At 37.4% G+C, this 27,675-nt stretch overlaps 1 protein-coding gene across 7 annotated transcripts in view; it reads left to right on the top strand.

Annotated features, from left to right (window-relative positions):
* MTR (5-methyltetrahydrofolate-homocysteine methyltransferase) overlaps positions 1–27,675 on the top strand; it is a 93,138-nt gene that overhangs the window by 21,705 nt on the left and 43,758 nt on the right. For all 7 annotated transcript variants that reach the window (XM_081299645.1, XM_081299646.1, XM_081299648.1 and 4 more), the window contains 7 exons: positions 9,874–9,974; positions 10,922–10,983; positions 12,222–12,289; positions 14,489–14,568; positions 17,548–17,660; positions 21,045–21,185; positions 24,932–25,117. In XM_081299645.1, the coding sequence (XP_081155771.1) occupies positions 9,874–9,974; positions 10,922–10,983; positions 12,222–12,289; positions 14,489–14,568; positions 17,548–17,660; positions 21,045–21,185; positions 24,932–25,117 (751 nt within the window). The remainder of the gene's footprint in view (positions 1–9,873; positions 9,975–10,921; positions 10,984–12,221; positions 12,290–14,488; positions 14,569–17,547; positions 17,661–21,044; positions 21,186–24,931; positions 25,118–27,675) is intronic.

Here is a 27,675-nt window from a genome sequence, read left to right as displayed (position 1 = left end):
AGTATAGTTTAAGGTCTGGCATTATGATGCCTCCTGCTTCACTGTTTTTACTGAGGATTGCTTTGGCTATTCTGGGTCTCTTATTTTTCTGAATGAATTTCATGATTGCTTTTTCTAGTTCTATGAAGAATGTCATTGGGATTTTAATAGGAATTGCATTAAATCTGTATATCAGTTTTGGTAGTATGGCCATTTTGACAATATTAATTCTGCCTATTCAAGAGCATAGGAGATTTTTTTTGTTTGTTTTTATTTTAGTTGTAGTTGGACACAATACCTTTATTTTATTTATTTTTATGTGGTGTTGAGGATTGAACTCAGTGCCTTACACCTGCTTGGTGAGCACTCTACTGCTGAGCCACAACCCCAGCTCCATGGGAGATCTTTCTATATTCTAAGGTCTTCTTCAATTTCTTTCTTTAGTGTTCTGTAGTTCACTGTAGAGGTCTTTCACCTCTCTTCTTAGATTGACTCCCAAGTATTTTATTTTATTTTATTTTTTTGAGGCTATTGTGAATGGGATAGTTTTTTAAATTTCTTTTGTGGTGGATTATCACTTATGTATAGAAATGCATTTGATTTTATGGGTATTGATTTTTATTCCTGCTACTTTGCTGAGTTCATTTATTAGTCCTAGAGTGTTCTGGTAGAATTTTTGGGATCTTCTAAATATGGAGTGATGTTGTTAGCAAATAGTGATAGTTTGAGTTCTTTTTTTCCTATTTGTATCCCTTTAATTTCTTTTGTGTGCCTGATTGCTTTGGCTAGAGTTTCCACGACTGTGTTGAATGGAAGTGGTAAAAGAGGGCATCCCTGTCTTTTTCCAGTTTTTAGAGGGAATGCTTTCAGTTTTTTTTCCATTTAGAATGGTATTGGCCTTAGGTTTAGCATAGATACCTTTTTCAATGTTGAGGTGTGTTCCTACTATCCCTAGTTTTTCTAGTGTTTGCACATGAAGAGGTGCTGTATTTTGTGAAATTCTTTCTCTGCATCTATTGAGATAATCATATGATTCTTGTCTTTAAGTCTTTTGATGTGATGTATTATGTTTATTGATTTCTGTATGTTAAACCAACCTTGCATCTCTGGGATGAACCCCACTTGATTATGATGCACATTTTTTTAAAATATTTTTTTAGTTGTCAATGGACCTTTATTTTATTTATTTATACATGATGCTGAGAATCGAACCCTTTCCCTCATACATGCTAGGCAAGTGCTTTTCTACTGAGTTGCAACCCCATCCCGCACTATCTTTTTAATATATTTTTGTATGTGATTTTCCAGAATTTTATTGAGAATTTTTGCTTCTATGTTTATCATGGATATTGGTCTGAAGTTTTCTTTCCTTGATGTGTCTTTGTCTGGTTTTGGTATCAGGGTGATACTAGCCTAATAGAATGAGTTTAGAAGGTTTCCCTCCTTTTCTATTTCAGGCACTAATTTGAAGAGTATTGGTATTAGTTCTTCTTTGATGGTCTTGTAGAACTCAGTTAAGGATCTGTTTCTGGGCTTTTCTTTGTTGGTAAGCTTTTGATGGCATCTTTTATTTAACTGTTTGAAATTGATATGTTTAAATTGTGTATGTCTTCCTGATTGAGTTTGGGTAGATCATATGTCTCCAGAAATTTGTCAGTGTTTTTAAGTTTTCTGTTTTCCTGCAGTATAAATTTTCAAAATAGTTTCTAATTATCTTCTGTATTTTAATAGTGCCCATTGTGATATTTCCTTTTTCATTATGAAATTTAGTAATTTGAGTTTTTCTCTCTCCTCTGTTAGCATGGCTAAGGGTTTATCAATTTTATTTGTTTTTTTCAAAGAACTTTTTGTTTTGTCAATTTTTTTCAGTTGTCTTTTGTTTCATTTTCATTGATTTCAGCTAATTATGTCCTGTCTTCTACTTTTGGTGTTGTTTTGTTCTTTCTCTGGGACTTTGAGATGTAACATTAGGTCATTTATTTGTAGGCTTTTTTATTCTTTTAGTGAATGAGCTCAATGCAATGAACTTTCCTTTTAGCACTGCCTTCATAGTGTCCCAGAGATTTTGATAATGTTGTATTGGTGTTCACATTTATCTCTAAGAACTTTTTTATCTTCTCCCTGATGTCTTCTGTTATCCATGTTATTCAGTAGCATATTATTTAGTCTTCAGGTGTTGGAGTGGCTTCTATTTTTTTATTTTATCATTGATTTCTAATTTTATTCCATTATCTGATAGAATGCAGGGTAGTACCTCTGTTTTTCTGTATTTTCTGAGAGTTGCTTTGTGGCACAACGTATGGTCTATTTTAGAGAAGGATCTGTGCACTGCTGAGAAGGTGTATTCACTCAGTGATGGATGAAAGACACTATATATGTCCATTAAGTCTAAATCATTGTATTATTTAGTTGTATAGTTTCTTTGTTTAGTTTTTTGTTTGGAAGATCTATCCAGTGGAGAGGTGTGTTAAAGTCACCCAGTATTATCGTGTTGTGGTCTGTTTGATTCTTGAAATTGAGAAGGGTTTGTTTGCTGTACATAGATGTTCCATTGTTTGGGGCATAAATATTTACAATTGTTATATCTTGTTGATGTATGATTCTCTCTTTTTTTTTTTATTGATTATTTATCGCATTACATAGTTCATGATATATCATCTTTCATACATTAGACTCAAAGTATGATTCTCTTAAGCAGTATGAAATGTCCTTCTTTATCCATTCTGACTAACTTTGTTTTGAAATCCAGTCTGATATGAGGATGGAAACCCGTACTTGTTTATATAGTCCATGTGAGTGATAAGTTTTTTTCCTATTCTTTCACCTTCGGTCTGTGGATTTCTTTTCCTAGGAGGTGAGTTTCTTAAAGACAGCATATGTTTGGGTCTTGTTTTTTAATCCAATCTGCTAGTCTGTGTCTTTTGATTTTCGATTTTAAGCCATTACAATTCAGGGTTATTATTGAGATATGATTTGTATTCCTATTCATTTTGGTTTATTTTTGGTTTTTAGCTTGACTTAGTTTCTCGTTTAACAACCTTTCATTTATGTAGCTCTTCCCTTTGCTGGTTTTCATTTCTTCCTCATGGAATATTTTGCTGAGAATGTTCTGTAGTGCAAGTTTTCTAGTTGTGTATTGTTTTAACTTTTGTTTATCATGGAAGGTTTTTATTTCATCTACAAATCTGAAGCTTAATTTTTCTAGATATAAAATTCCTATTTGGCATCCATTTTCTTTTAGAGCTTGATATATGTTATTCCAGGACCTCCTGGTATTGAGGGTCTGGGTTGAGAAATCAGCTGAAATTTGAATTGGTTTCCTTCTACTTATAATTTGATTTTTTTCTATTGCAGCCTTTACAATTCTATCCTTATTCTGTATGTTAGTCACTCTTATGTAATGTGCCATGGTGTGGGTCTGCTGCAAATTTCATTCTTTAGATTTGGAAATTTTCTGATATTGTGTCTTTAAAAAGATTGTGCATTCCTTTGGTTTGTATCTCCATGCCTTCATCTATTCCAATAAATCTTAAATTTGGTCTTTTCATGTTATCCCATATTTCTTGGAAGTTCTGTTCATGGTTTCTTACCATCTTCTCTGTGTGGTTGACTTTATCTTCAAGAGCATATATTTTGTCTTCATTGGTTGAAGTTCTGTCTTCTAAGTGGTCTAGTCTGTTGGTGATACTTTCCATTGAGTTTTAATTTAGTTTTTTGTTTCCTTCATTTCGAGGATTTCTGCTTGATTTCTTTTTATTATCTCTGCCTGTTTATTGAAGTGATCTTTCACTTCCTGTATTTTGTCTCTGATACCATTCTTTATTTTGAAGATCATCCTAACTATGTATCCTCTAAACTTCTTCTCTGACATTTTTTCTACTGTTTTGTTTATGGATTCTATGGTTGGAACATGTTGGTTTATTTGAGGTGCTTTGTTCCCTTGTTTTTTCATGTTGTTTGTGTGTCTTCCCATTTAGCAGATGAATCTGAGTCAGTATAGTTTCTACCCTGTAGTCTTATAGTGTCCCCGAGTCTCATAGTACCCCACCTTTAAAGGGGAGCCAATATTAACAGCACCAAATGCAGACAATATATACCTTTAAACCAAATTAGCTCTTATTAAGGCATCTACAATTTTGTTGCAATAAACAGAAATGATGTGTTCAGTTATTGTCTACAATATAAACAGTTGCTAAAAGTCTTTACATTTCTAATGATGGACAGTGAGGGAACACAAGATGTGATGTTTATGAGGGAGAAGGAGAGAAGATAGAGGGAAAATTTCATAGAAAAAGTGAGGGAGGATTTCATAGAGGTTGGCTGTCAGTAATAGAGAAGTGAGAAAGAGAATCCAGGGAGACAGACAGGTGAGAGAAAAATTATATACAGATTTTAAAAAAAGAAGGAAAAATTTAAGTATATACAACAAAATCGTAATGTACTATTCAGACATCCCATTCCTCAGTAAATTGATGCATGAAAAATATTAGAATTAAAAAATGGTAGAAATGAGAGGGAGAGGGCAAAAGATTAAAAAAAAAAAAAAGAAAAAAGGAAAGTCTCAGTGGGAAATTGAATGATAGCTTCCCTTGGCTTTCACAAATTTTCTCAGCTTCCCTTCTCTGCTGATAAGTCTGAAGTTTGATGGTAACTCCAGTCCAGTAGGTGCTGGACTGGTTGGGTGGTAGGTTGAGTGGGATGAGCTGATGGCAAGATGCCTTCACGCCCTCTTCCAGTCTTCCCACCCATTGTAGCAGGCCTCTTCCATCCCTGTGCACTTCAGGACTCACTGAGCTGGAGAGAGCTCCGTTTTCTCCAGTTTCTTCACTCTGAGTTTCCTCTGGGGAACTTTCCATAGTCTATGGTGTTCCACAGGCTTGCTAGACCCAGACTGGCCCACACAAACCCAGCTGCAATCTGATGGACCTGGGCTTCAGCTTCCCCAGGCTCTGCCTTGCTGCAGTCTCAAGATCTTAATGACGTTACAACTTGCAGAGAGACCAACAAGGATGTGCTCACACAAAGGAGTGACCCTGCAAAGAGGCAGCCAGATGGTGGCCACTAGCACACCCATCAAAAAGACCTCAGGTGCAGCCAGACCTGCAGGTACCCCGACAATATATCCCCAGACCCTGGCTGGTGTCTACAGACTGAGGTGGCCATGCTCTGAGAGGGCAAGGGTGGCAGCTGCAAACCTTCAGGCCCTGACCGGCATCTCAAGATGGTGGTGGCCATGCCAAAGCAAACCTGTGGGTACTCTGACAGTGCATTTCCAGGCTGCAGTGGAAAATGGGCAGTCTGCAGGCTAAAGGCAGGTGATCTGTGGGTGGATTGTTGGAGATTGGACAATGGGCAGGCAAGAGGTGGGCAAATGGGCAAATGGTGGATGATAGGCAGCAGTCAGCAAGAGATCTGTGCTCAGAAGGGTGGCGATATGCTGGTAGTTGGTGGGTGGTTGCTGCAGACGAATGTGGGGTAAACAGCAGGGGATCAGTGGACAGTGAAGGCTGCCTTGCAAAGAAGTTGTATTTCCTCTGCTTGAATCTCTCTTCATGCACCCTCTCTCCAGTCTGCCATCTTGGATCTCCCTACATGCTATGAACCTTTTTTTTTTTTTTTTAAATATTTATTTTTTTAGTTTTTTAGGTGGATGCAATATTTTTATTTTTTCATTTTTATGTGGTGCTGAGAATTGAACCCAGTGCCTCATGCATGGTAGGCGAGCATTCTACCACTGAGCCACAAACAGCCCCATGCCATGAATCTTGAAATGTATGTTTACCGTTACAGTATCATACAGACTAGTTTCACTTCCCTAAAAATCTCCCAAGCTTTGTGTAATTTATCCCTTTTTCTTGTCTGTTGGTAGCTAGTCTTCTGATTGTCTTATAGTTTTGTCTTCTTTGGAATGGAATATAGTTGTGATCATATAGTATATAAACTCTTTGAATTGGCTCTTTTCACTCAGCAATGTGTATTTGAGCTTCCCCCATGTATTTTCATTGCTTTTTAGTGCTGAGTAATATTCTGTTACCTAAATGTGTGGTTTTATTTGCGGTGAAGGGCATCTTGGTTGCTTCCAAGTTTCAGTTAAAAGTGAATAAAGCTGCTGTGAACATTAATTTGCAGGTTTTTTGGTAGACATTAAGTTTTCAGTTCATTTGGATAAATAACAAGGAACATGATTGCTGGGTCATGTTTAGTTTTGTAAGAAACTGAAACCATTTTTTGTTTGTTTGTTTTTTGGTAGTACGGGGAATTGAACCCAGGGGTACTATACCACTGAGCTACATCCACAACCTTTTTTTTTTTTTTTTTTTTTTAAGATAGGCTCTCACTAAGTTGACAAGGCTGACCTTAAACTTGTGATTTTCTTGCCTCAGCTTCTTGAGTAGCGGGGATTCCAGGTGGGTGCCATCAGGCCCAGCATGGCTGTACCTTTGTGAATCCCCACCAGCACTGAGTGAGAGTTACTGTTGCTCCACATCCTTACCAGCATTTGTTGTTACTCTTCTGGATTTTAGTCATTCTAATAGGTGTATAGTGGTATTTCATTTTAATTTTCAATCCCTAATTACAAAGGATGTGGAGCAACATTATGTGCTTATTTTCCATCTTTGTTTTCCTTGGTGAGTTGTTGGTTTGATTTTTTTTTTTTTTTTTTTTTTGGTGCAGTTTTGGATTCAGATTTTTTTTTTTTAATGTTTCAAAAGTTCTTTATCTATTTTGAGTACCAGTTCTTAATCAGGTATGTTTTGCAAATATTTTTTTCCTAGTCTGTGGTTTGTCTTCATTTCTTGTTTGTGTTTCTTTTTTTAAAAAAGTTTTTAGGTACCTTTTTTTTTTTTTTGTAGTTGTAGGTGGACACAATGCCTTTATTTTTATGTGGTGCTGAGGATCAAACCTAGTGCCTCACTTGTGCTAGGCAAGTGCTCTACCACTGAGCCACAACCCCCCACTTTTTTTTTTTTTTCTTTTGTGGTACTGGGAATTGAATCCAGGGGTACTGTACCACTGAGTTACATTCCAGTTCTTTTTACTTTTGATTTGAGACAAGGTCTTGCTAAGTTGCTGAAACTGGTCTTGAACTTTCAGTTCCTTCTGCCTTAGCCTCCCGAGTTGCTGGCATTATAGGTATGTGCCACCACACATGGCCATCTTTTCATGCTCTTAACATAGTGTCTTCTAACTACTGAGCAGTTTTTAATTTTAGGGAAGTTCAGCTTAAAGTTTTTTTTTTCTGTTATGGATTCTGCTTTTGATGTTTTATCTGAAAACCTTTTGCCAAACCCATGGTCACCTAGATTTTCTCTGTTATTATCCAGAATTCTAATTTTTTTTTTTTTTTTTTTTTGTACCAGGGATTGAACCTAGGGTACTTAACCACTGAGCAATGTCCCTAGTGTCCCCCTTTTTCTTCTTTCAGTTTTGAAACAGGGTCTCACTATGTTGCTGAGGGTCTTGTTAAGCCAGTCTGGGTTCAAATTTGTGATACTCCTGCCTCAGCATCCTGAGTTGTCAGAATTCAGATGTGTGCCATGGTGCCTGGCAAGATTCAGTATTTTTTATTTTTTATTTTTTTAGTTGTTGATAGACCTTTATTTTATTTATTTATATGCAGTGGTGTGAAATGAACCCAGTGCTTCACACATGCTAGGCAAGTGCGCTGCTGCTGAGCCCCAGCCCCAGCCCAAATTTTTTTAAAAATGGATGTTCAGTTGTTCCAGCTCCACTTCTTGAAAAGACTGATTTCTTTTTTGTATTACTTTGCTCCTTTGTCAAAGATCGATTGAGGGCTGGGGTTGTAGCTCAGTAACAGAGTACTTGTCTAGCATGTTGAGGCACTGGGTTCAAATCTCAGCACCACATATAAATAATAAATGAATAAAATAGAGGTCCAACAACAACTAAAAAAAAATTTTAAAAAAGATCAGTTGATATTTTTTGTATGAGATTTTTCTAGGTGTTCTAGTCTGTTCCATTGACCTCTTTGTCTTTTCTTTCATCAACACCACCCTGTCCTGATTACTTAGGCTTTTTAGTCAGTTTTGAAGACAGGTGGTGTAAGTTCTCTGCTGTTATCCTTCAGTTTTGGGGCTGGGTCTTTTGCCTCTGTGTATAAATATTAGAATCAATTGGTTGATATCCATAAAATAACTGCTGGGATTTTGATTCGGATAGTGTAAATATAGATCAAGTTGAGAGAATTGACATCTTCACAATGTTGAATCTTCCTATTTATATATGTAGTATCTTTTTTTTTTTTTTTCTTTTCCAATGTTGGGGATTGAACCCTGGGCCTGAGGCATCCTAGGCAAGTGCTCTACCACTGAGCTATATATCCCAGCTCCATAAATGTATCTTTCCATTGATTTTAATCTGCTTTATTTCCTTCACTAAAATTTTACAGTTTTCCTCTTTGAGATGTTATGTATTTTATTAGATTTATACCTAAATATTTAATTTATTTTGGTGCTGATGTGATGGTTTTGTTTTCTATTTCAAATTATAGTTGCTCATTGTTGGTATATAGGTAAACAATTGATTTTGGTATATCTACTTTCTATTTTGCAGCATTAGTGTATTTGCTTATCAGTTATAGGAATTTTTAGTGATTGGGAAATTCTACAAAAACAGTTATACAATCTGTGAACAAAGACAATTTTACTTCTTCTTTTCCAATCTGTCATTCTGTATACCTTCTATTTTGCTTCTTTTATTGTATTAGGGTTCCCAGTACAAAGATGACTAGGAGATGAAAGTGGACATTATAGCATTGTTATTTTTTCAAAAAAAAATTTTTTTTTAGCTGTAAGCGGATATTTATTTATTTTTATGTGGTGCTGAGAGTGCCTCACACATGCTAGGCAAGTGCTTTTCCACTGAGCTACAATCCCAGCCCATAGCATTGTTCTTGATCCTAGGGGGCAACATCTTCTGTATTCTCATTATTAACCAGATGTTATTTGGAGCTTTTAAAATAGATATTCTATATTAAGTTGAGGAAGTTCCCTTATATTGTTAGTTAGCCGATGGGTTTTTTTTTTCTTTCCCCTGAGTACTTATTGTTAAATAAGCTTTTTTTTTAATTGAAATAATTTCAGACTTATAGAAAAGATAATTCTAGTATAGTCTTCATCTGTTTTTCCCTAATATTAGCATCTTACCTAACTAAGGTACTTTGTGAAAACTAATAAGAGTTTCTTACTATTTATTAACCAAACTCCAAACTTTATTTGGATTTAAAGTTTTTTTTTTTTTTTTTTTTTTTTTTTAGTAATATCCTTTTTCTATTCTAGGATCCAACCAAGTATACCACATTGTACTTAGAAATCATAATAAAGAAAAAAGACAAATATGAAAACAAAACATCACATGGTCCAATAGCTTCATGGTTGTTTTCTGAATTCCAGGAGGCCCTCAAGGGCCTGATTCCAGGGTAGCAGGGACTCTATTTGTGAAGCTGGGACTAAGTTCTGCTTTTCTGGAGTTCTAGGATGGGGTAGTTTTTTCCTCCCATTTCATGTTTCTCCTACCTATAAGATTTACATTTTATCCTTCCTTCAGTATTATTTTGAGGTTGCATTTTTATTAGTAATGGTACTTTTCTGGCATTTCTGTCCCATAGTATGCCATTAGACATTCTGTAAACTAATTTAAGGAGTCATATCCATAGACAGGGTACTTTAACTGTAAATATCTGAAGGTGGAGTTATGGACAAAAGTATTTCATGCTGCATGGAACTTCATTGAGATGGCTTTGTAGCTGAATAAAGTGCTTTGAACTTGGAGATTTATTATCCACTTGGCTTATTCTTCTTTATCATAACTTTTATATGTATAAATACATTGAATGAAAGATGATGCTTTTAATATCTTCTTATTGTTTTTCAGCATTGGATTAAATTGTGCTCTGGGTGCAGCTGAAATGAGACCTTTTATTGAAACCATTGGAAAATGTACGACAGCGTATGTTCTCTGTTATCCCAATGCAGGTGTGTTTTTCAAGAGGGAGATCCATGTACATAAGGCATGGTAGATATTATTAGAAGAGTTTGTTTCATAGGTCTTGGTATATAGTTGCTGCTCAGTAGGGATTTATTTTCCAAATGAATAGTATTTGGGTCTAGACCAGTGTTTCCCTCACGACCTAAGGGAAGAGTTTGGCCCAGCCTGAAGCCTCACAGTAGGACAGAACTTTGGGGAGTGAGCCTGGTCATACAAGCTACGAGCACCTTGACTTTGGTGACAGTGCTTGCATGTGGACGTGGCCAACTAGATTGCCAGAGATGAGGACAGGGAGCCCTTCTCTTCTTCACTCTTAGTGGATGAGCAGCAGAAGAGTCTTTGTTGTTTCCTCTTTTCTCTCTAAAAGATGTTCTTAGAGTTTCCTGAGTGTAAAAATTTCAATGGCATTTGTAGATAATTCTCAAACCACATCCAGTTAAATATTGGTGATCTGTTCTGGGTTAGCCAGATTTCCCTGTGAATATTTTTGAGAGCTGCTCAGCTACTTAGGGCTAAAAATAATTTTGCAGCCTCCCGTCTCCAAATATGTACATCTTAAAATGCATAATAAATTGTATTTCCCACCAGGAATAAGATAAATGTAAGAGGATAATAAATAAAACAGGAAATTGGATAGCAGAGGGTAAAGTCTTAACTTGGGAAAATTTATTTGAAAGGAGACTGGTTGTTTTTGGTTTTTAGACTTTTTTTTCTTTTTCTTTTGGTTGTACTAGATTGAACTCAGAGCTAGTCAAATGCTCTACCACTGAGCTACATTCTTAGACCTTTTTTTCTTTGTGTGGTATCTGTGTTTACTGTGTAAATATTATGTGTTCCTTGCTTTTTACAGGTAAGCAAAATTTAATTATCAATATAAAATTTTGTAACTTTTGTTAAGGTAGTTTTTAATAATGGTTGAAATATCCTTTCTCAGGTCTTCCCAACACTTTTGGTGACTATGATGAAACACCTTCCATGATGGCCATGCACCTCAAGGTCAGGGATCGTCTTTCACTTGTTTTTTAAAAAAAGAGATAGAATTTTTGGTTTTAGAATATTTAGAAACAGATTTTCCCTCTAGAGAAATCCCAGGGCATTAATAATGAAAGCATAGCTACTCTTAATTAAGGTGGTGGAGATATAGGGAAGGACTAACATCCTTATTGTTGATTGGCACTGGTGACTCTTTGAAAAGTCCCAGTGCAGGCCACTCCAAACTGATAGAGGCTTGATTCTTCTCTGAGATGTTGCTTCCTCTACAACCTTCCCAAGTAATGAATTTTCCCCCTATGTCCCTAAAACTTCTGGGTGGAGTAGGTGTCCTCCTGGCTCCCCATTCTCATCTCTACTATCCTTTTTTATATATATATATATATATATATATATATATATATATATAGTTGTACATGGACATAATACCTTTTTTTAAAAAATTAATGTGTCCTGAGGATTGAACCCGATGCCTCACACATGCCAGGCAAGTGCTATACCACTGAGCTACAACCACAGCCCCTCCAGCATCATTCTTGTCTCTTGGCATCTTTGAATCATGAGACTGTACTATAAACTATTGCACCTTAGTGTACTCATCTAGTAACCCCCATGCCTCTTTTCTATCATTCTTTGAGTGTTTAGCTCCTGGCTCACTGACATTTTCTATTAAACTATTTCTGACTTAATTCTTACGATTTCAGTGTGTGGGTGCTCTTTCTAGCACTCTTGACTTCTCAGGTTCTTAACTTCCTATTTTACTTACTGGGCTCTTATGCACCAGCTTCTGATCTAACTCCAGACCCATGCTGTCCAGTATGGAGGCACAATCACATGTGCTTATTGGAATGGTTGAAATGTGGCCAGTATGACAGAGCAACTGAATTTTTTATTTAAAAATTAAATTTAAAAGCTGATACTCATTTTATGTATTATTTGAAAATGCATAATCTAGCTTGCACTCATTCAACTCAGCATATGTGTAAAGAAAATCTTTAATTTCAATAGAAAGGCAAATAAATTTCCCATTGTACTTTAAATGGCATAAGGGATTTCATCATACCTGAATTATTTTCCACTTTATTTTTACACCTAGGGATTGTGAAAATTTTGTATCTAAAGTTAAATATGTTTAGCTGTTGCTTTGGTACAACCTTAGTGATTCAGGAAATGAAGAAAGTAAATGCTTTCATGCTTAATTGGTCTTGGTGAATTTAGGATTTAGAAACTTTTCCTGAATGCAGGACTTTGCAGTGGATGGCTTGGTCAATATTGTTGGCGGATGCTGTGGTTCAACACCAGATCATATCAGGTAATAATCACCTTTAAATATTTTAAGTTTTTTCAATTAAACTTATATACTCCAAATTTGTGTATTGAAGTCCTATCTTCAGTAGTTCAGAATGTGATTGTATTTGAAGAAAGGGCTTTTTGATAGTCACTTAAGGTGAAAGGAGTGGGTCTGTCCATGATACAGTTTGGTTGATGACCTTATAAGTAAGAGGACACAGATGCACGTGCAAAGGGAAGACCGTGTGGAGACATAAGTAAAACACATTCATCTTCAAGCTGTGGGAAGAGGCCTCAGGATAAACCAACCCTGATCATAGCCTCCTATCCTTCAAATTGTGGGAAGATAACTGTTGTTTAAGTCACCTTGTCTGTGGTACATTGTTAAGGCAGCTTTAGCAAAGTATTAGGCCTTACTATTGTGAAAAAATTCTAAAATAAAAGTAAAGAAATAAAAAAAAAATTAGCTTCCATGTGCCTATATAATAGTTGCCAGATTTTTCAAAATTTTGTTATTCTTATTTTACCTATCCCCCATATGTTCCCCAGGAATATCATAGAACCAATCCCAGATGTCAAAACATACCCTTAAACAGTCTTTGAATGCTCAAAGAGAGGCAGCTTGTATTTCTTGTGGAAAGTACACACCTCCATTAGATTCCTTCATGGAAGGAAATAGCAGTAAGGCAACAAGTGTCTTGTTCAAGAGAAGTACCTCCACCTGACTCCAGGCAGTGAGTGTGTTAAGGAAGGGAGTGATATGGGAGCAAGGCCACATGTATGTTTACTTACTTACCATTTTATGCCATATAGCACATTGGATTTCAGTGAAATAGAACATAGTTTGTACTGTTTGTTTTCCTTTGGAGTGGTGAATGATCATATGTTGAGCCAGTCATCTCACTGTTTAAAGTCTGTTTTCATGCATATAATGTACTGTGCCTAGTAGTAATGTGCTTTGTTTGACTTCTATGATAAGCTCGTAATAAATATGATTTGTGTGTGTGTGTATGTTTGTGTGTGTGATTAAAACTAGGGCCTCCTGCATGCTAACCATGTGCTTTTCTGCTGAGCTACACCAATAGCCCCAATTTTTTTAACCTAGTAATAGTTTGATATAGGTTATCATTGGATCACAGATAATTTCTTTCTGTTTTTCAGTTCCTCTTTAAATAGAGTTGTTTTAAATGTCTCTCTGAATGTGTGTATATTTACATCTGTATATTAATATCTGTCTATATATATTTGATGTGTAACTTAGATGTCTGCATATTAATTTAGGGGTCAGTAAAGTGAGGACTTCTTAGCAAGGCCCTAAGGAACTTAGTGAGACCCTGTCTCAAAACAAAAAATAAAAAGGACACGTATGTAGCTTAGTGGTAAAGCACCCCCCTTTGGTTCAATCCCAATACCCCCCCCCCAAAAAAAAAAAAAGACATGATTCATTAGAAGCAAATAAGGTTAAAGAATGCAAATAGCTAAAATAAATTTTCCCCTCCTGGGTACCAGGGATTGAACTCAGGGGCACTCAACCATTGAGCCACATCTCCAGTTCCATTTTTGTATTTAGAGACAGGCTCTCACTGAGTTGCTTAGCATCTGGACATTGGTGAGGCTGGCTTTGAACTTGTGATCCTCCTGCCTCAGCCTGCGGAGCTGCTGGGATTACAGGTATGCACCACTGCACCCGGCCAGCTAAAACAAATTTTGAGGAGTAATTATTTGAAGTGTTAATAGTGTGTACACTCCCTACTATGTGTGTGTTATTGTAAAAATGGAACCACAGGACCTCATTCTTTCCACTCCTGTGTACACCTTCTCATCAAAACTGAAGACTTCCTTTTGTTGTTGTTAAACTGTTGAATAGGCAGCAAGGATATATTTTGTGTGTAGGTTTGCTGGAGTAAAGGACATCTGTGAGTTTGGAGATGGGAGAAGAAGTTTATAATTTGTTTCTTACGAACCCTCATGCAGTTCCAGGTTCATGCCTCTGAGAATAGAAACAGCACAGCCAGTTCATAGCCAGCTGGATAGGCACATAGAAGTGAAGGGTCACAGATTAATTTTCTGTGGACTGAGAGAACTAAAGGGCATAATTGCTGCTGCACATTTATATCATTATGTGCATAGTTGTGTTAATAGTCTTGATTTCATAATTGGAAATTAGTTTAATTTATTTTATTCTGAATTAATGAATATAGTGTTTTCTCTTTTAACTTAGGGAAATTGCTGAAGCTGTGAAAAATTGCAAGCCTAGAGTTCCACCTGCCACTGTTTTTGAAGGACATATGTTACTATCTGGTAAGTAATGAAGGTGTGGTGATTATGATTTTAGTAACCATTTGTAGGCTGTATTTAGTATGTTTATTCTGAGTGGTAGAATAACAGAATTGTTTCACCAAGCAATTTGTTTATTAGGTCAAGGAAGAGTGCCTGTTTTTCTTGGTGCTTAAATGAATTCTAGTGAGGAATGCTTTATATTTCTGGGGGTTGGGTGACAGAACATTCCTTCAGGGTAAAAGTGAATAAAGGCCCAGGAGTGCCCTTGGTTACCCTGAGAACTCTGTGGTCCTGTCTCTACTGTACACTGTTCTAAAACATACTCCTTGCCACAGCCTTACAATGGTACTAGTTGACTCAAAATTCCAAACTGCCAAGGCTGACGTTTGGTAACAGCAGCAACATCTTCCTGGAAAATGTTATTGTTGTAATTTTTATTTGCCATGTGATCAGCATTTGGGAAGAGTCATGTGTTCATATTATTTGGTTCCAAGAAATCCTGTGAAGTAGACAACTTCTTTTTCAGCATGTATTTTCATATTCAAACGAGGAATATTAGTAAAAAGAATCCTCCTTTGAACTATTAAAATAACTTTGAATTTCATATTTATGACTCAATCCTTTCTTGGAGTATTAGATGGTAAGTTTAACTAAAAAAAGTGTTGTTATTGTTGTTTTTTTTTAAGAGAAACTATGCATAACACAAAGAAGAATTATACTTCATAGTATTTTATAATTTAGTATCTCTTTATTGAAATATTTTTGTTGCTTTTGTTGTCCTGAAAAACATGATATAAAAATACAAGTAACAATAAGAGTAATATTGGCTTTTTTTTCTCAGTGAGACCATATGCACAGAAGTAGCCCCAGTGAGTGAGCATGAACTTTTGTCAATAAGCATACCTCTACAGTTTAGCCCTTTTTTTCTCTGTGTGCTTCAAATGACAGAGAATGAGGGCAGAAGTAGAGTTTATGATTTCTGATGGTGGCTTTGACGGAAGGAGGTGTGGCAGGAAAGTTTGTTTCACCTTAACTGAAGACTGCATCACTTCAGCTAAGCTCTCATAACAGAATCCAAGCTCTGCCAGAGTCAGAATGAGAGAGCCATTTACATGTGGTTATTTTTAGAATTTATGTGTAAAAATTGTAATCCTTTTTCCCCATTTGAATTTTATGCACTGTTTCTAAATTTTTTTAATAGTCACCTTCAGATAGACTTCAAGAATGACATCAATGTGCTTTTTAACTTAGTCTTTTCTAAATTACAAAATTGAGAGGTCTGTTTTTGTATTAGATCCTTCACATTCATGCAGAAGCAAAGGTTTTGTGTGAAATGCTGTTAGGGAGGTCACATGAGAACTCTTCAGCATATGAAAGTTGGCAGCCCTGTTTGCCTGTCCTCCAAACTTCTGGTCAAAATAAGGATCAGGGGCCCCTGAGCCTAGCCTGGGGATCATTACAAACAGGATGGGAAATCATAAGCTGAAATTGTGGAAAGCGATTTTCTTCTAAGAACATAAACAAACAACCTGGAATGGTTTTATAATTACCCAGCTCCTTTGTAATCATCTAGTTCATTATTTTACTCTCCCTCATATCTGTTTTTTCCTCAATTGATGCTTTGAACAGAACTTGAAAAACATTTTCTTAATGATAGCTCTTATTGCAGGTGCTAATTTTGTGCTCATCACTGTTAGCCAGTTTCAATTGTGTAAGGCAGATACTTCACTGCTTATTTTATGAGCTCAGAGACTGTGTGGGAAGTTGCCTGAGGTGTTCAATCAGGTCAGTGGATTGAACTCAGGGCTCTCTGTCCCCAGAGCTTGCCTACAACCCTCCAATGAGACTGCATTGCTTAGTATTTTAAAAGTGATGAGCAGAACAAAAGAGTTCTCAGTCTTTTCTGTAGGGACACTTTACCTCAGTGTAATGTGTCTATGTGCATTGTCAGATATGTGTCCCTCAGTTAGCCTGAGTCAAGGGAAATGTTATCACTTGTTAGGAGATAAGGAAATAGGTGTCAAAGCCCAGCTGGTCTGCATTGGGTCAGCTCATTACTGGTGGACCAACCACAGTGGTGTCTGTCTTCCAGGTTGCCACCTGGGTCCTTCTGCACAGCTTGATTTAGCCTTTCTGGTTACAAGCATACATACAATGTTGGAATTAAGAGAGCTTGTTCTCTCCAGCTTCAGTCAGTCTGACTATACCGCTGTGGCATAGCGTGTGTGTATGTGTGTGTTACTGGAGATTAAACCCAGGAGCACTTCTGAGCTACATCCCTGTCCCTTTTAAAATTTTGTTTTGAGATAGGGTCTTGCAAATTGCCCAGGCCGGGTTTGAATTTGTGATCTTTCTGCCTTTGCCTTCTAAGTAGCTGGGACAATAGCTGTTGGTAGTACTATTAGAACTGCTAGGAAGTGTAAGAAGATGGGTAATTGGTAACATGTTTGCAGCAGTCAGGAATAGTGAGAGGATGAGTCTTCAAAAAATTGAAGCTACTGCTTTTGGGCCATCAAGAGGTATGAGATGGTAGCAGTGTAGGTTCTAGCTATTTCTGTTAATCATGAAGTAAGTTTAAATGTTTGAGAATGCTCTTCATTTTGACTTCTCACAAATCCTGAAATAATCCTTGATTCTAACTTTTTTTGCTTGGCTTTTGCCCCATACTCTTGATTAAATATGGATATGATGATAAAACTTTTTCTTCTTTCTCAGAAACAGTATGGTTCATTCAGCTCACTGGGGAATATTTATGGCATATAACCCTGAAACACTTCTTTTGAGAGTTCAGTTGTAGGTACACATGCAACAAATAACCTTTGTTGCGTTTGACTCTCCTTTAAGAAGATTGTGGTCCTGTTTCCACATTGGATCTCCTGTCCAACTGCTCAAATGGTTTTGGCACAGTGACTTCTTTCTCACTGAAAATAATTATGTCTGTCTGTCTCATGTCAACTGTATGTAATTTCAGGAGTTTTTCAAAATGCTTCTCCTTTTAAGGTCTAGAGCCCTTCAGGATTGGACCATACACCAACTTTGTTAACATTGGAGAGCGCTGTAACGTGGCAGGATCCAGGAAGTTTGCTAAACTCATCATGGCAGGAAACTATGAAGTGAGCATCCTCTTGAGACCTGGAGGCAACTGCCCTGCCTCTGGCTAGTCAGCATGTCAGTGAACATCTTTCTGCCCTTGGTAGTGCTTTTAGCAGAACTGCTAGGAAATGTGAGAAGACGGTAATGGGTGTTTGTAGCAGGTGGGAGTAGGAGAGGAAAAATCAAAGCTACTGTTACAGTATTTGTCAAAAAGTATGCATTTGGTCATAAAGAGGGACGAGATGGGAGCAATTCAGGTTCTAGCTATTTCTGTTAATCATGAAGTAAGTTCATATGTTTGGGAATGTTCTTTCATTTTGTCGTCTTGCAAATTTTTAAAAATATTTTTTTAGATGTTGATGGATCTTTGTTTTATTCATTTATTTAAATGCGGTGTTGAGAATCAAACTCAGAGCCTCACATATGCTAGGCAAATGCTCTATCACTGAGCCACAACTCTAGCCTCTTTCTCACAAATTCTTTTAGGAAAAAGGAAAGCCAAGAAAGTTTCTATTCAATTTCTCCTGACCACATAAAATGCTGATAAGTGAGGGTATTATTGATCCTTTTAGCTGTAGATTAAAACAGATAAAGAAAAGACACAGGTTCTTGCCTTAGAAAGTTTATGTGATCATTTTACCCATGTTAAGCTCAGTCATATTGTGGTTGAGCAAAATTTAATCCTCATGGAGCCTGCCTGAGTCATATGAATAGGTTTTCTTTTTTTTTTACAAATATGAAGTTAAAAATAGAGGAATTTGGTCTGAACGTTAATGTTGGTTAATTTTATTATTCAGCTTTTCTCACTCTTAAGATTTTGCAACCTTTAGAAAGAGATCTTTCAGAAATAAGTATCAGAGAAGATTTAGTTTACATCACATGGAAATGGTCCATTAACTTCCTTTATGGACTTGCCAATTACCACTTCACACCATTCCCCAGAGCTGTGTCTTCCTCCTCAGGGAGGGGCTTGGTTACCTGGTTCCTAACTGATTGGTCCCCTTCCCTTCATTCTTGTCACTGCTTACTGCTGCCATATGCTTCTCTCATGGTTGTCCTCCCCAGTTCAGAGTTCTGTGTGGCAATTTTCTGCATGTGTTGAAGTTCACACTCTGGAGGCCAGCCTCCTATCCTATACTTGTGCGTGGTGCTTCCCTTCCTCATGTTCTGCTTGCTTCTGCTGCCAGATCTTAGCTCTTGTTTGCTCCTTCTGAAGTGCTGATGTCTCCTCCTAAGCATGTAGTATGCTGCATTTGGCAGTATTTTGACTTACATTTTGATTCTTCTGCCCTTTCTATGGTGTTCCCTTCAACGCTTGCATTTGATGAATTTGTCACTAATTGCAGGGAGCACTTTAGAAGAAGCAACTCAGGGGCACTTGACTACTGAGCCCCATCTCCAGCCCTATTTTGTATTATTTATTTAGAGACAGGGTCTCACTGAGTTGCTTAGCACCTCACCATTGCTGAGGCTGGCTTTGAACTTGTGATCCTCCTGCCTTAGCCTCCCAAGCCGCTGGGATTACAGGCGTGCGCCACTGTGTTTGGCTTAATAATACATTTTTAAATAAAGTTTTTCTTTGTGCTAGTCTGTGTGCTAAATGTTTTCTATCATTACGTGTTTACTCTTCATAGCTCCATGAATGAGCACTGCTGTTATTCCTATCTTTTAGATATGGAAACAGAGACTTTGAGAGAGATTAAATTACTTGCCTGTTGTTTCGCAGCAAGTAAGTGGTGAAACCCAGTCCATTGAGCCCAGTCCCTTCACCACTCTGCATAGTGGAAAGAGGAGAGGGATGCAGTAAAAGCAGGAGATGATGGATGGCATGATTGCCTATTAGAGTCTAGTTTTCCAGGACTCAGTGATCCCTCAAGGCTCTTCGGCTTAGTGGAGAAAGCACTGACCTAAGAGGAGTTTCAGTCCTGGCTTGATCAACTTAGGCTTATTTATAAACAAACCACTTTTTCTCTCTGAGCTCGAATGGGAGGGTTGGACCTTCAGGTGGTTATTCTGTGATCGATGAAGTAGATGGGTGAGGTATTGGCATCTCTGTTTTCCAGGTCTTTTGACCTCTGTCACTTACCTTCTGTTTCCTCCAATCCATCCCCCAGTGGCCAGCGGAGGACTTCCCCTCTCAGATGGTTTCCTCGGTTCAGTCCATAGGGAACTTGTACTTTCCTACACTGTATGGCAGTGCCTGGTAGGTTTTTATGTGACTGTGTCACATACTCTCAACTAACTCCTTCTAGATGTAACTCCTTCTAGAATGGGGATTGTCAACTATACTTCTTATTCTTTATACTATTTAAATCATTACTGATACTGAAAAATATTTTATGATTTGCCAAATGGATTGGTGATCCTTTTTCTCTGTGCTGCCTTGCTTTGCTGTGAATGGCATTTCATTGTGGCATGTGCCAGAGGGTATCATGCCTATTCTGCACAGAGACTGGTTAAAATTCCTATTTTATTTTCTTGGACTTAGGAAAATCAGGACAATATCAGTATCTACTATTAATTTTTCTCTTTATTTTATCACACTGTGACATGTACAATGAAGATTTAAATAACAACAAAAAAGTCTCAGTATTACCAAATGTGTATTTTCTTCCAGCATTTCAGGAGGAGATATATAAGGCCTTTCTTGGTTTCCAGAGGCTTCAAATTATATGAAAACTTAAATTAGTACTTGTGAAGGCAGGAGGAAATGATAATGTAATAAACCACATGATGATGATATTGAGAGACCGCAGGTTATTGTGGAGTGAGCAGTGTTTCCCAAAGTGTGTTCTTTGGAACATTGATCCTTCAAGATACTCCTTAAATGATCATTAGTGGGAAATTCTGCATATCATATTCTTTTATTGGAGGGTGTAATGTTTACTCATATATGAAAGTATTTGATAAGCATTTCAGTATAAAAACATGATGAAATACACTTATAGTTTTTTTCATGCAACTCCAAATAACAGCCTCCTATTAATACTTTGCATGTTTTGGCAAATACTGAAGAGTGACGTGAGTTTTGGATGATTTCTCCTAGTATCTTTCTTAAAGGAAATGGAGCTTAAGCTGGTTCTAAACAAATGTAGAAGAAAAGGGGATTGTGTTGGCAGAGTAAAAAGGCAGGGCTAGCTTAGAGGGCCTTGACCACAAGCTGAGGATTTTATATTTTTTATAGTGGGAAAACAGCTTTGGTGGATTCTTAGTGAGGTAATATGAAGGAAGAGGCCTGTGAGAAAGGTTCATCTGTGGAGAGAGCTAGAGAGGAGGACAGGGAACCAGGCTGGTTAATCTAGAGTGGTTGGAAACGATACTTGGGGGATGGTGGGGGATCACTTTTGTTAGCATTCTCTGAGTCACTCTCTTGTAATAATGTTTCCTTTTGCATTCCTCCTCAGGAAGCCCTGAGTATTGCCAAATTGCAAGTGGAAATGGGAGCCCAGGTGCTGGATATCAACATGGATGATGGCATGCTAGATGGTCCGAGTGCAATGACTAGATTTTGCAACTTGATCGCTTCTGAGCCCGACATTGCCAAGGTTGTGCAAAGTTTGTATTTGAGAGGTTTTGGTTGACTCACTGTGTCATTTTTCACTTAGCTTTGCCAGTTGTCCCCTTGATCTGTCTACTCATGATCTGTTTTTCTATTTTCCCACATTTAAAGCACAGTGGTTTCTGGTTGCAGCTTCCTTTCTTTTTTTTTTTTTTTTTTTGGTATCAGTGATTGAACTCAGGGCACTTAATCATTGAGCCACATCCCCGGCCCTTTTTGTATTTTATTTAGAGACAGTGTCTCAGCGAGTTGCTTGGTGCCTTGCTAAGTTGCTAAAGCTGGCTTTGAACTCATAATCCTCCTGCCTCAGCATCCCGATTGATTGTCAGCTTTCTTGACTAACAGTAACCTTTTTGACACAAACCAGATTTTTTTTTTTCTTTACTGTACCTGGGATTGAACCTAGGGGTGCTTTATCATTGAGCCACATCTCCAGCCCTTTTTATTTTTTATTTTGAGACAAAGTCTCACTAAGTTGCTTAAGGCTTTGCTCAGTTGCTTCTGCTGGCCTTGAACTTGTGATATTCCTGCCTCAGCCACTTGAACTGCTAGAATTGTAAGCTTGCACCACCATGTCCAGCATAAGCCAGATTTTGGAGAGAGATATGGTTTTAGCTTGGCTATTTCCTAGACTTCTGGGATTGGTCTTGAGAACTGATGAGTATTAGATTTCTGGGCGAACCTAGGACCCACTTTCTGAATCTTGGAAGGATGTTCCCACCCATTCCTGCCACATAATTTGTTCCCTGCTTGCCATTTGAGTTCAATAAGTGCTCCTTATCAGGAAGAGACCTTGTTAGGCCTATCAGATTAAAACAAAAGTATAAAAGTAGTTAATCAAGGGATTATATCAGCCTTTACATGTGTTCTTTAAAAGGTTAAAATTAAGATCTTCATGATGATTCACACCTGTAATCCAATGCATGAGGCTGAGGCAGGAGGGTTGTAGCTTCAAGGCCAGCTTTAGCAAATTGGCAAGGCCCTAAACAACTTAGTGAGACCCTGTTGCAAAATCAGAAATAAAAAGAGCTGGGGATACTCAGTGGTAAAGCTCCTCTGGGTTAAACTTCCAGTACCTGCCCGCTCCCCCCCAGCTTCCAAAAAAAAAGTGAGTGTTAATTTTAGCATCAGTCTTTTAAAAAACTTTAGAGGGGTTCTAAAAACTAAAAATCTTACCTAATTTCTTTGCTATTAAGTCTGTGATGAGAAGTGATTTTTGAAGTTATTTTGTAAGAGAAATCTGTGCTTTTATTTTGTTTTGATTTGTTTTTTGGTGCTGGGAATTTAGCCCAGAACTCAACCACAGAGCTATACCCCTATTCACTTCCTGGTGCTTTTAGAGTTGTGTGTTTTGGGGATGCCTGTAATCCCATTGACTTGGGAGGCTGGGGCAGGAGGATCCTAAGTTCAAGGTCAGCCTCAGCAACTTGTAAGATCCTGTGTCAAAATAAAAAGTATTGGGGGATGTGGCTCATTGGTGAAGAATCCTTGTGGTTAATTCCCAGTACCAAAAAAAGAAAAGGAAAAAAAATTTCAGGTTGGACTGCTGTAGTTTTTTTTTTTTTTTTACTTCAGCAAATGCTTAGGTTATAAGTCTTGTGGCAAGCATTGAATTACAATCTTTAATTTGTATATTAAAACTCCTACTAAAGAACTGGATGATATACTGGGCATAGTGGTGCACACCTATAATCCCAGCAGCTCAGGAGCCTGAGGCAGAAGGATTACAAGTTCAAGGCTAGCCTCAGCAACTTAGTGAGGCTCTCTTAATATAAAAAAAGGCTGGGGTTGTAGCTTGGTGCCCCTGGGTTCATTCCCCAATACCAAAAGTAAATAAAAATAAAACCTAAAAAATGAGCTGGGTGCCATGGCACCTGTTTATAATCCAGTAACTCTGGCTGAGGCAGGAGTGTCAAGTTTTGAGTCCAGCCCTGGCAATTTAATGAGACCCTATCTCAAATAATAAAAATGTTGGGATATAATTCAGTGGTAGAGTACCCCTAGGGTTCAACCCCCAGTACCACCAAAAAAAAAAAAAAAAAAAAAAAAAAAAAACAAAACAAAAAGCAGAAACAAAAACTCCTTACTAGGCTGAGTGGGGTGGCACACACCTGTAATCCCATCGGTTTGGGAGGCTGAGACAGGAGGATCACAAGTTCAGAGCTAGCTTCAGCAACTTAATAAGGCCCTTAACTACTCAGTGAGACCTTGTCTCTAAATAAAATACAAAATAGGGCTGGGGATGTCGCTGAGAGGTTGAGGAGCCCTGAGATCAATCCCCAGTACCCAAAACAAACCAAAAAAAAAAACCCTTACAAAAAAGTTTCGCCACTTTTCTGGGTTTAATAGACCTTTTGAGAATTTAAGGAGCAAAGAAACTCAGGGGCCTGTTGAAAGTCAGTCAGACTCAGAGGTGGAGCCAGTGGCTTATCTGCTTGCTAGTGGCAGGAAAGCTGGATGCCCTCAGAGTCCAGGCACCCCATGAGCTGTGATTGGCCCTGGTTTCCATAAGTGGGCTGTCTTACCTGCTCTGTCTGGTCTGTGAATTATAATGATGACAGTGTCTTGTCAGCTGTGAAGGACTCTCATGACTTAAGAGACTGTTACTTAGTGCCCCAATCATTATGGTAATTTTCTCTTTTCTTGTTTTTGACCTACTGCTAAAATTTATTGGAGACCAAATTTTGGTCAGTTATAGTATAGCATACAAATGCTCTAGTAGCGTGTTTTCACCAGTAGGGTCGGGACACTATGCTGTCACCGAATTCCTTAAAACATTGGTCTGGTATTTCATTGCATTTGACCCTTTTCCTAGGAAACCCCACATTACTTGCATGCTAAGAAAGAGAAAATTGGCAGAGTGCTTGTTTTTTTCCTGTTGTCTTTGGAGGTGTGATTTAGGGAATTTCTTACAACTCTGTTGAAACATGTTCCTTGAATTCTCCCTCTTCTTTCCTACTGCCTCAGACAGATTGGTTCCCTTGAAATACCCTTTCAAAGTACTTTGTGCTTCTCTTTTGTTGTAGCATTTACTGCTCTTAAGAAATTACTGTTTAATCATTTATCTTTATAGCCTTGGTGAAGCCAGGGACCTGTGTGTCTTAACATTGTGTGGGATCTGACATAGTGGTCACTTAAATTATTTATTGAATGCCTTAATTTAACAATGGGGCCTAGATCAGCCTCCGTGTTTCATTTCTTTATACCCATTGAATCCTTCCTTTAAATCCTTCCTTTCACTTTCCTTGATACAGAGGCACTAATGAGAAAGAAACCTGTTCTCTGCACATTTCACTATTGTCCTTTATTTTAGTTAAATACATTTGTTGAGTATTGGATCTACTTTTACTTTCTAATGTTAAAACTCATTTTCTCCTCACTGAGGAACTTGATTATCTAAAGGGAAAACTGAAATCGAATAACTTGGCTAGAGGGCTATTTCCAAAGGGCATGAGGCTAAACCTTAATCCCTCAGTTCAACCAGGGATGTCTGAATCTCACTTGAGGTGTTTGCCTCAGGGTTAAGGCACTTGAAAGTGTGAACTAGGGCTGAAACCAGGAAAATGATCTTACTGATTCCATTCTGGTCTTTGAATTGTAAAGTCCTGGCTCATGCATGTAGTCTCTTGTATGTTGAAATTACTCCAAGAATGTTGGGCTTTAAGAACAAATGTACTAAAATCCTGTCTGTCTTTTCCACACATCATGATTATTTTCTTGCCTTTCTCTTAGGTGCCCTTGTGCATTGACTCTTCGAATTTTGCTGTGATTGAAGCTGGGTTAAAGTGCTGCCAGGGGAAGTGCATCGTCAACAGCATTAGTTTGAAGGAGGGAGAGGAGGACTTCTTGGAGAAGGCCAGGAAGATTAAGAAGTTTGGAGCTGCTGTGGTGATTATGGCTTTTGATGAAGAAGGACAGGTGAGTGATTTCTGTCTACCTAGTTGTACTGTATCATCCAGGTCAGATAGCAGTGGGAGAAAATGAATTCTGAAGTAGCTTTATGTACATGCATGTACACAATACATATGTCTGTATCCACACACAGACGCATGCATGCACGTATAAATGTGAAGGTTTGGTATAGAACAAAGTCATTACATCAGTGGAGAAAGGTTGAATTATTCAGTAAACACTACTGGGACAACTGGTTATGCATTTGGAAGAAAATAAAGTCAGAGTCCTCTTTTAATACATTTTGTGCTGCTCTAACAGATTAACACAGACTTGATAATTTATAAACAATAGAAGTTTATTTGGCTTATAGTTCTGGATGCAAGAAGTCTAAGATTTGGGGACTACATCTGGTAAGGGTCTTCTTCCTGCGTCATCCCCTAGCAGAAGGTCAGAGAGGGTGAGAGAGAGCAAGAGAATTTAATTTATCTTTATAACAGACCCACTCTCACTGTAAGGAACCCATTTGTATAAAGACAACATTAATCCATTTTTGAAGAATTCTTATGATTTCACCACTGATGAAGGTCCTACCACCTCAGCACTAGCCCCATCCCCACCATACACTAAAGTCTACACTGATAAAATATTTAAATGTAAAACATTCTAAAGAATATATAGGAAAATTCTAACTAGTGTTGCAGAAAATATCATTAACTCAAAAGGCCAGAAAGGAAAAATATTTACATAAAAATATAAAACTTTATTATATGGCAAAGACATGGTACTATTTGTGACATGAGTAATAGAATGGGCTGATGTCACTAATGTGCAAAGAATTTCTATAGATCAGACACCAAAATTAGGTTGACTTGGAAGTTCATAGACTGGACAAAAAAAATAAGCAATTTATAGAAAAAGGAGTACAAATAGCCAGTAAGATACTGATACAAATAGCCTGTGAGAAGATACTGTTTTTAAAAAAGCAATCATGTTTATTTTCTTCAACAAACAGAAACAAAAGGATTGATAAATGATAGGTCTCATAAAATATCCCTGCCATGGAATCAGGGTGGGGCATATGGGAAGCTTCAAATACAACTATGGTTTCACTGGGTGATCATTACATTGTTATATTTTATACCTCACATAATTTTCATAAGCAAGATATCTTGGTATCTGTTCAGTAACTAAAGAAATTGAAAAATCCATCCCTTTCGATTAATCCTGTCTTGGAAATCTTGTAGTAGGTTCAGTATGTAAGGCTATGTGTTCACAGTCATTTTAGTATTATGATAGCCAAAAATTGAGAAAACTCTAAATAGCCATTACTAGGCAAATGCTTAAATTTTGCAGCATTTAAAAAGAATGAGTTAGGGGAGGGGGGATAGTAGGGGATAGGAAAGGAAGCAGAATACAACAGTCACTAATATGCCATTATGTAATATTGTGAGTATGTAACAGTTGTGATTCTGCAATCTGTATCTGGGGGTAAAAATGGGAGTTCAAAACCCAATTGAGTCTAATGTATGAAAGACGATATATCATGAGCTCTGTAATGTTTTGAACAATCAATAAAAAAAAAAAATAAAAAGAATGAGTTGATGGAACCATGGGCGGGGGTGGGGGGAGGGAGATGATCCCAATTTTATTTAATAAATAGTGTGAACAGAAAATAAACAACCTGATGATAGCTTAGAGGTAGGCATAGTCTCATATGGGAACACATTAGCAGTTAATAAATGGTGTAGTTTTTTATTTCTGCCTTTAAAAAATTTTTGTGATAAAATCATTTGTAACAGAAGTGTTGTTAACTCTTCTTATACAAAAGATGGAATTTTTTTTTTTTTTTTTTTTTTTTTTTTTTTTGGTACTGGGGAGGCAGTGGGCACTCAACCACTGAGCGACATCCCTAGCCCTATTTTGTATTTTATTTAGAGACAGGGTCTCACTGAGTTGCTTAGCGCCTCTTGAAGTTGCTGAGGCGAGTGGTCTCCTAAGGCCCCTCTGTGGAGGAAATGTTTGAAAACCCAAATAAAATGAGGGAGAAGTCCAGGAGGCCATGGGGGAATGAATAGAAGAGGTTCTGGTAAATGGAAAAGTAGATATAAACAAGATTGCCTCTGCCATTCGGCATCTCATTCCCCAACTTGACAGAATGTGGACATCTTCCCATTTTAGTAAATATGGATTATAATTCCATGGTTGCATTATATTTCAGCATATGCCTTAATTAGTCTATTGAACTAATTTTTTAGTAGTGTGAACAATGGCCAGTGAATATCCTAATTTATGCAGCACTTTCACTTGTAGAGAATGATTTTCTTGGGATCAGTTCATAGAAGTGAGCCAAAGGGTGTGTATACATTTAATATTTTGAGCGCACTTCATTAGATTGTTTGTCTGAAAAATTGTATCCATAGTGGTTGCACCAATTTGCAGTCCCACCAGCAATGTATGAGTGTACCTTTTTCTCCATATCCTCGCCAACATTTACTGATGCCTGTATTCTTGATGATTGCCATTCTGACAGGAGTGAGATGAAATCTTAAGAGTAGTTTTGATTTGCATCTCTCTAATTGCTA

The sequence above is a fragment of the Spermophilus citellus genome (assembly GCF_964194105.1).
Source record: "Spermophilus citellus genome assembly, chromosome: 6".
Lineage (NCBI taxonomy): Eukaryota > Metazoa > Chordata > Mammalia > Rodentia > Sciuridae > Spermophilus > Spermophilus citellus.
This window is presented reverse-complemented; position numbering and strand designations above follow the sequence as displayed.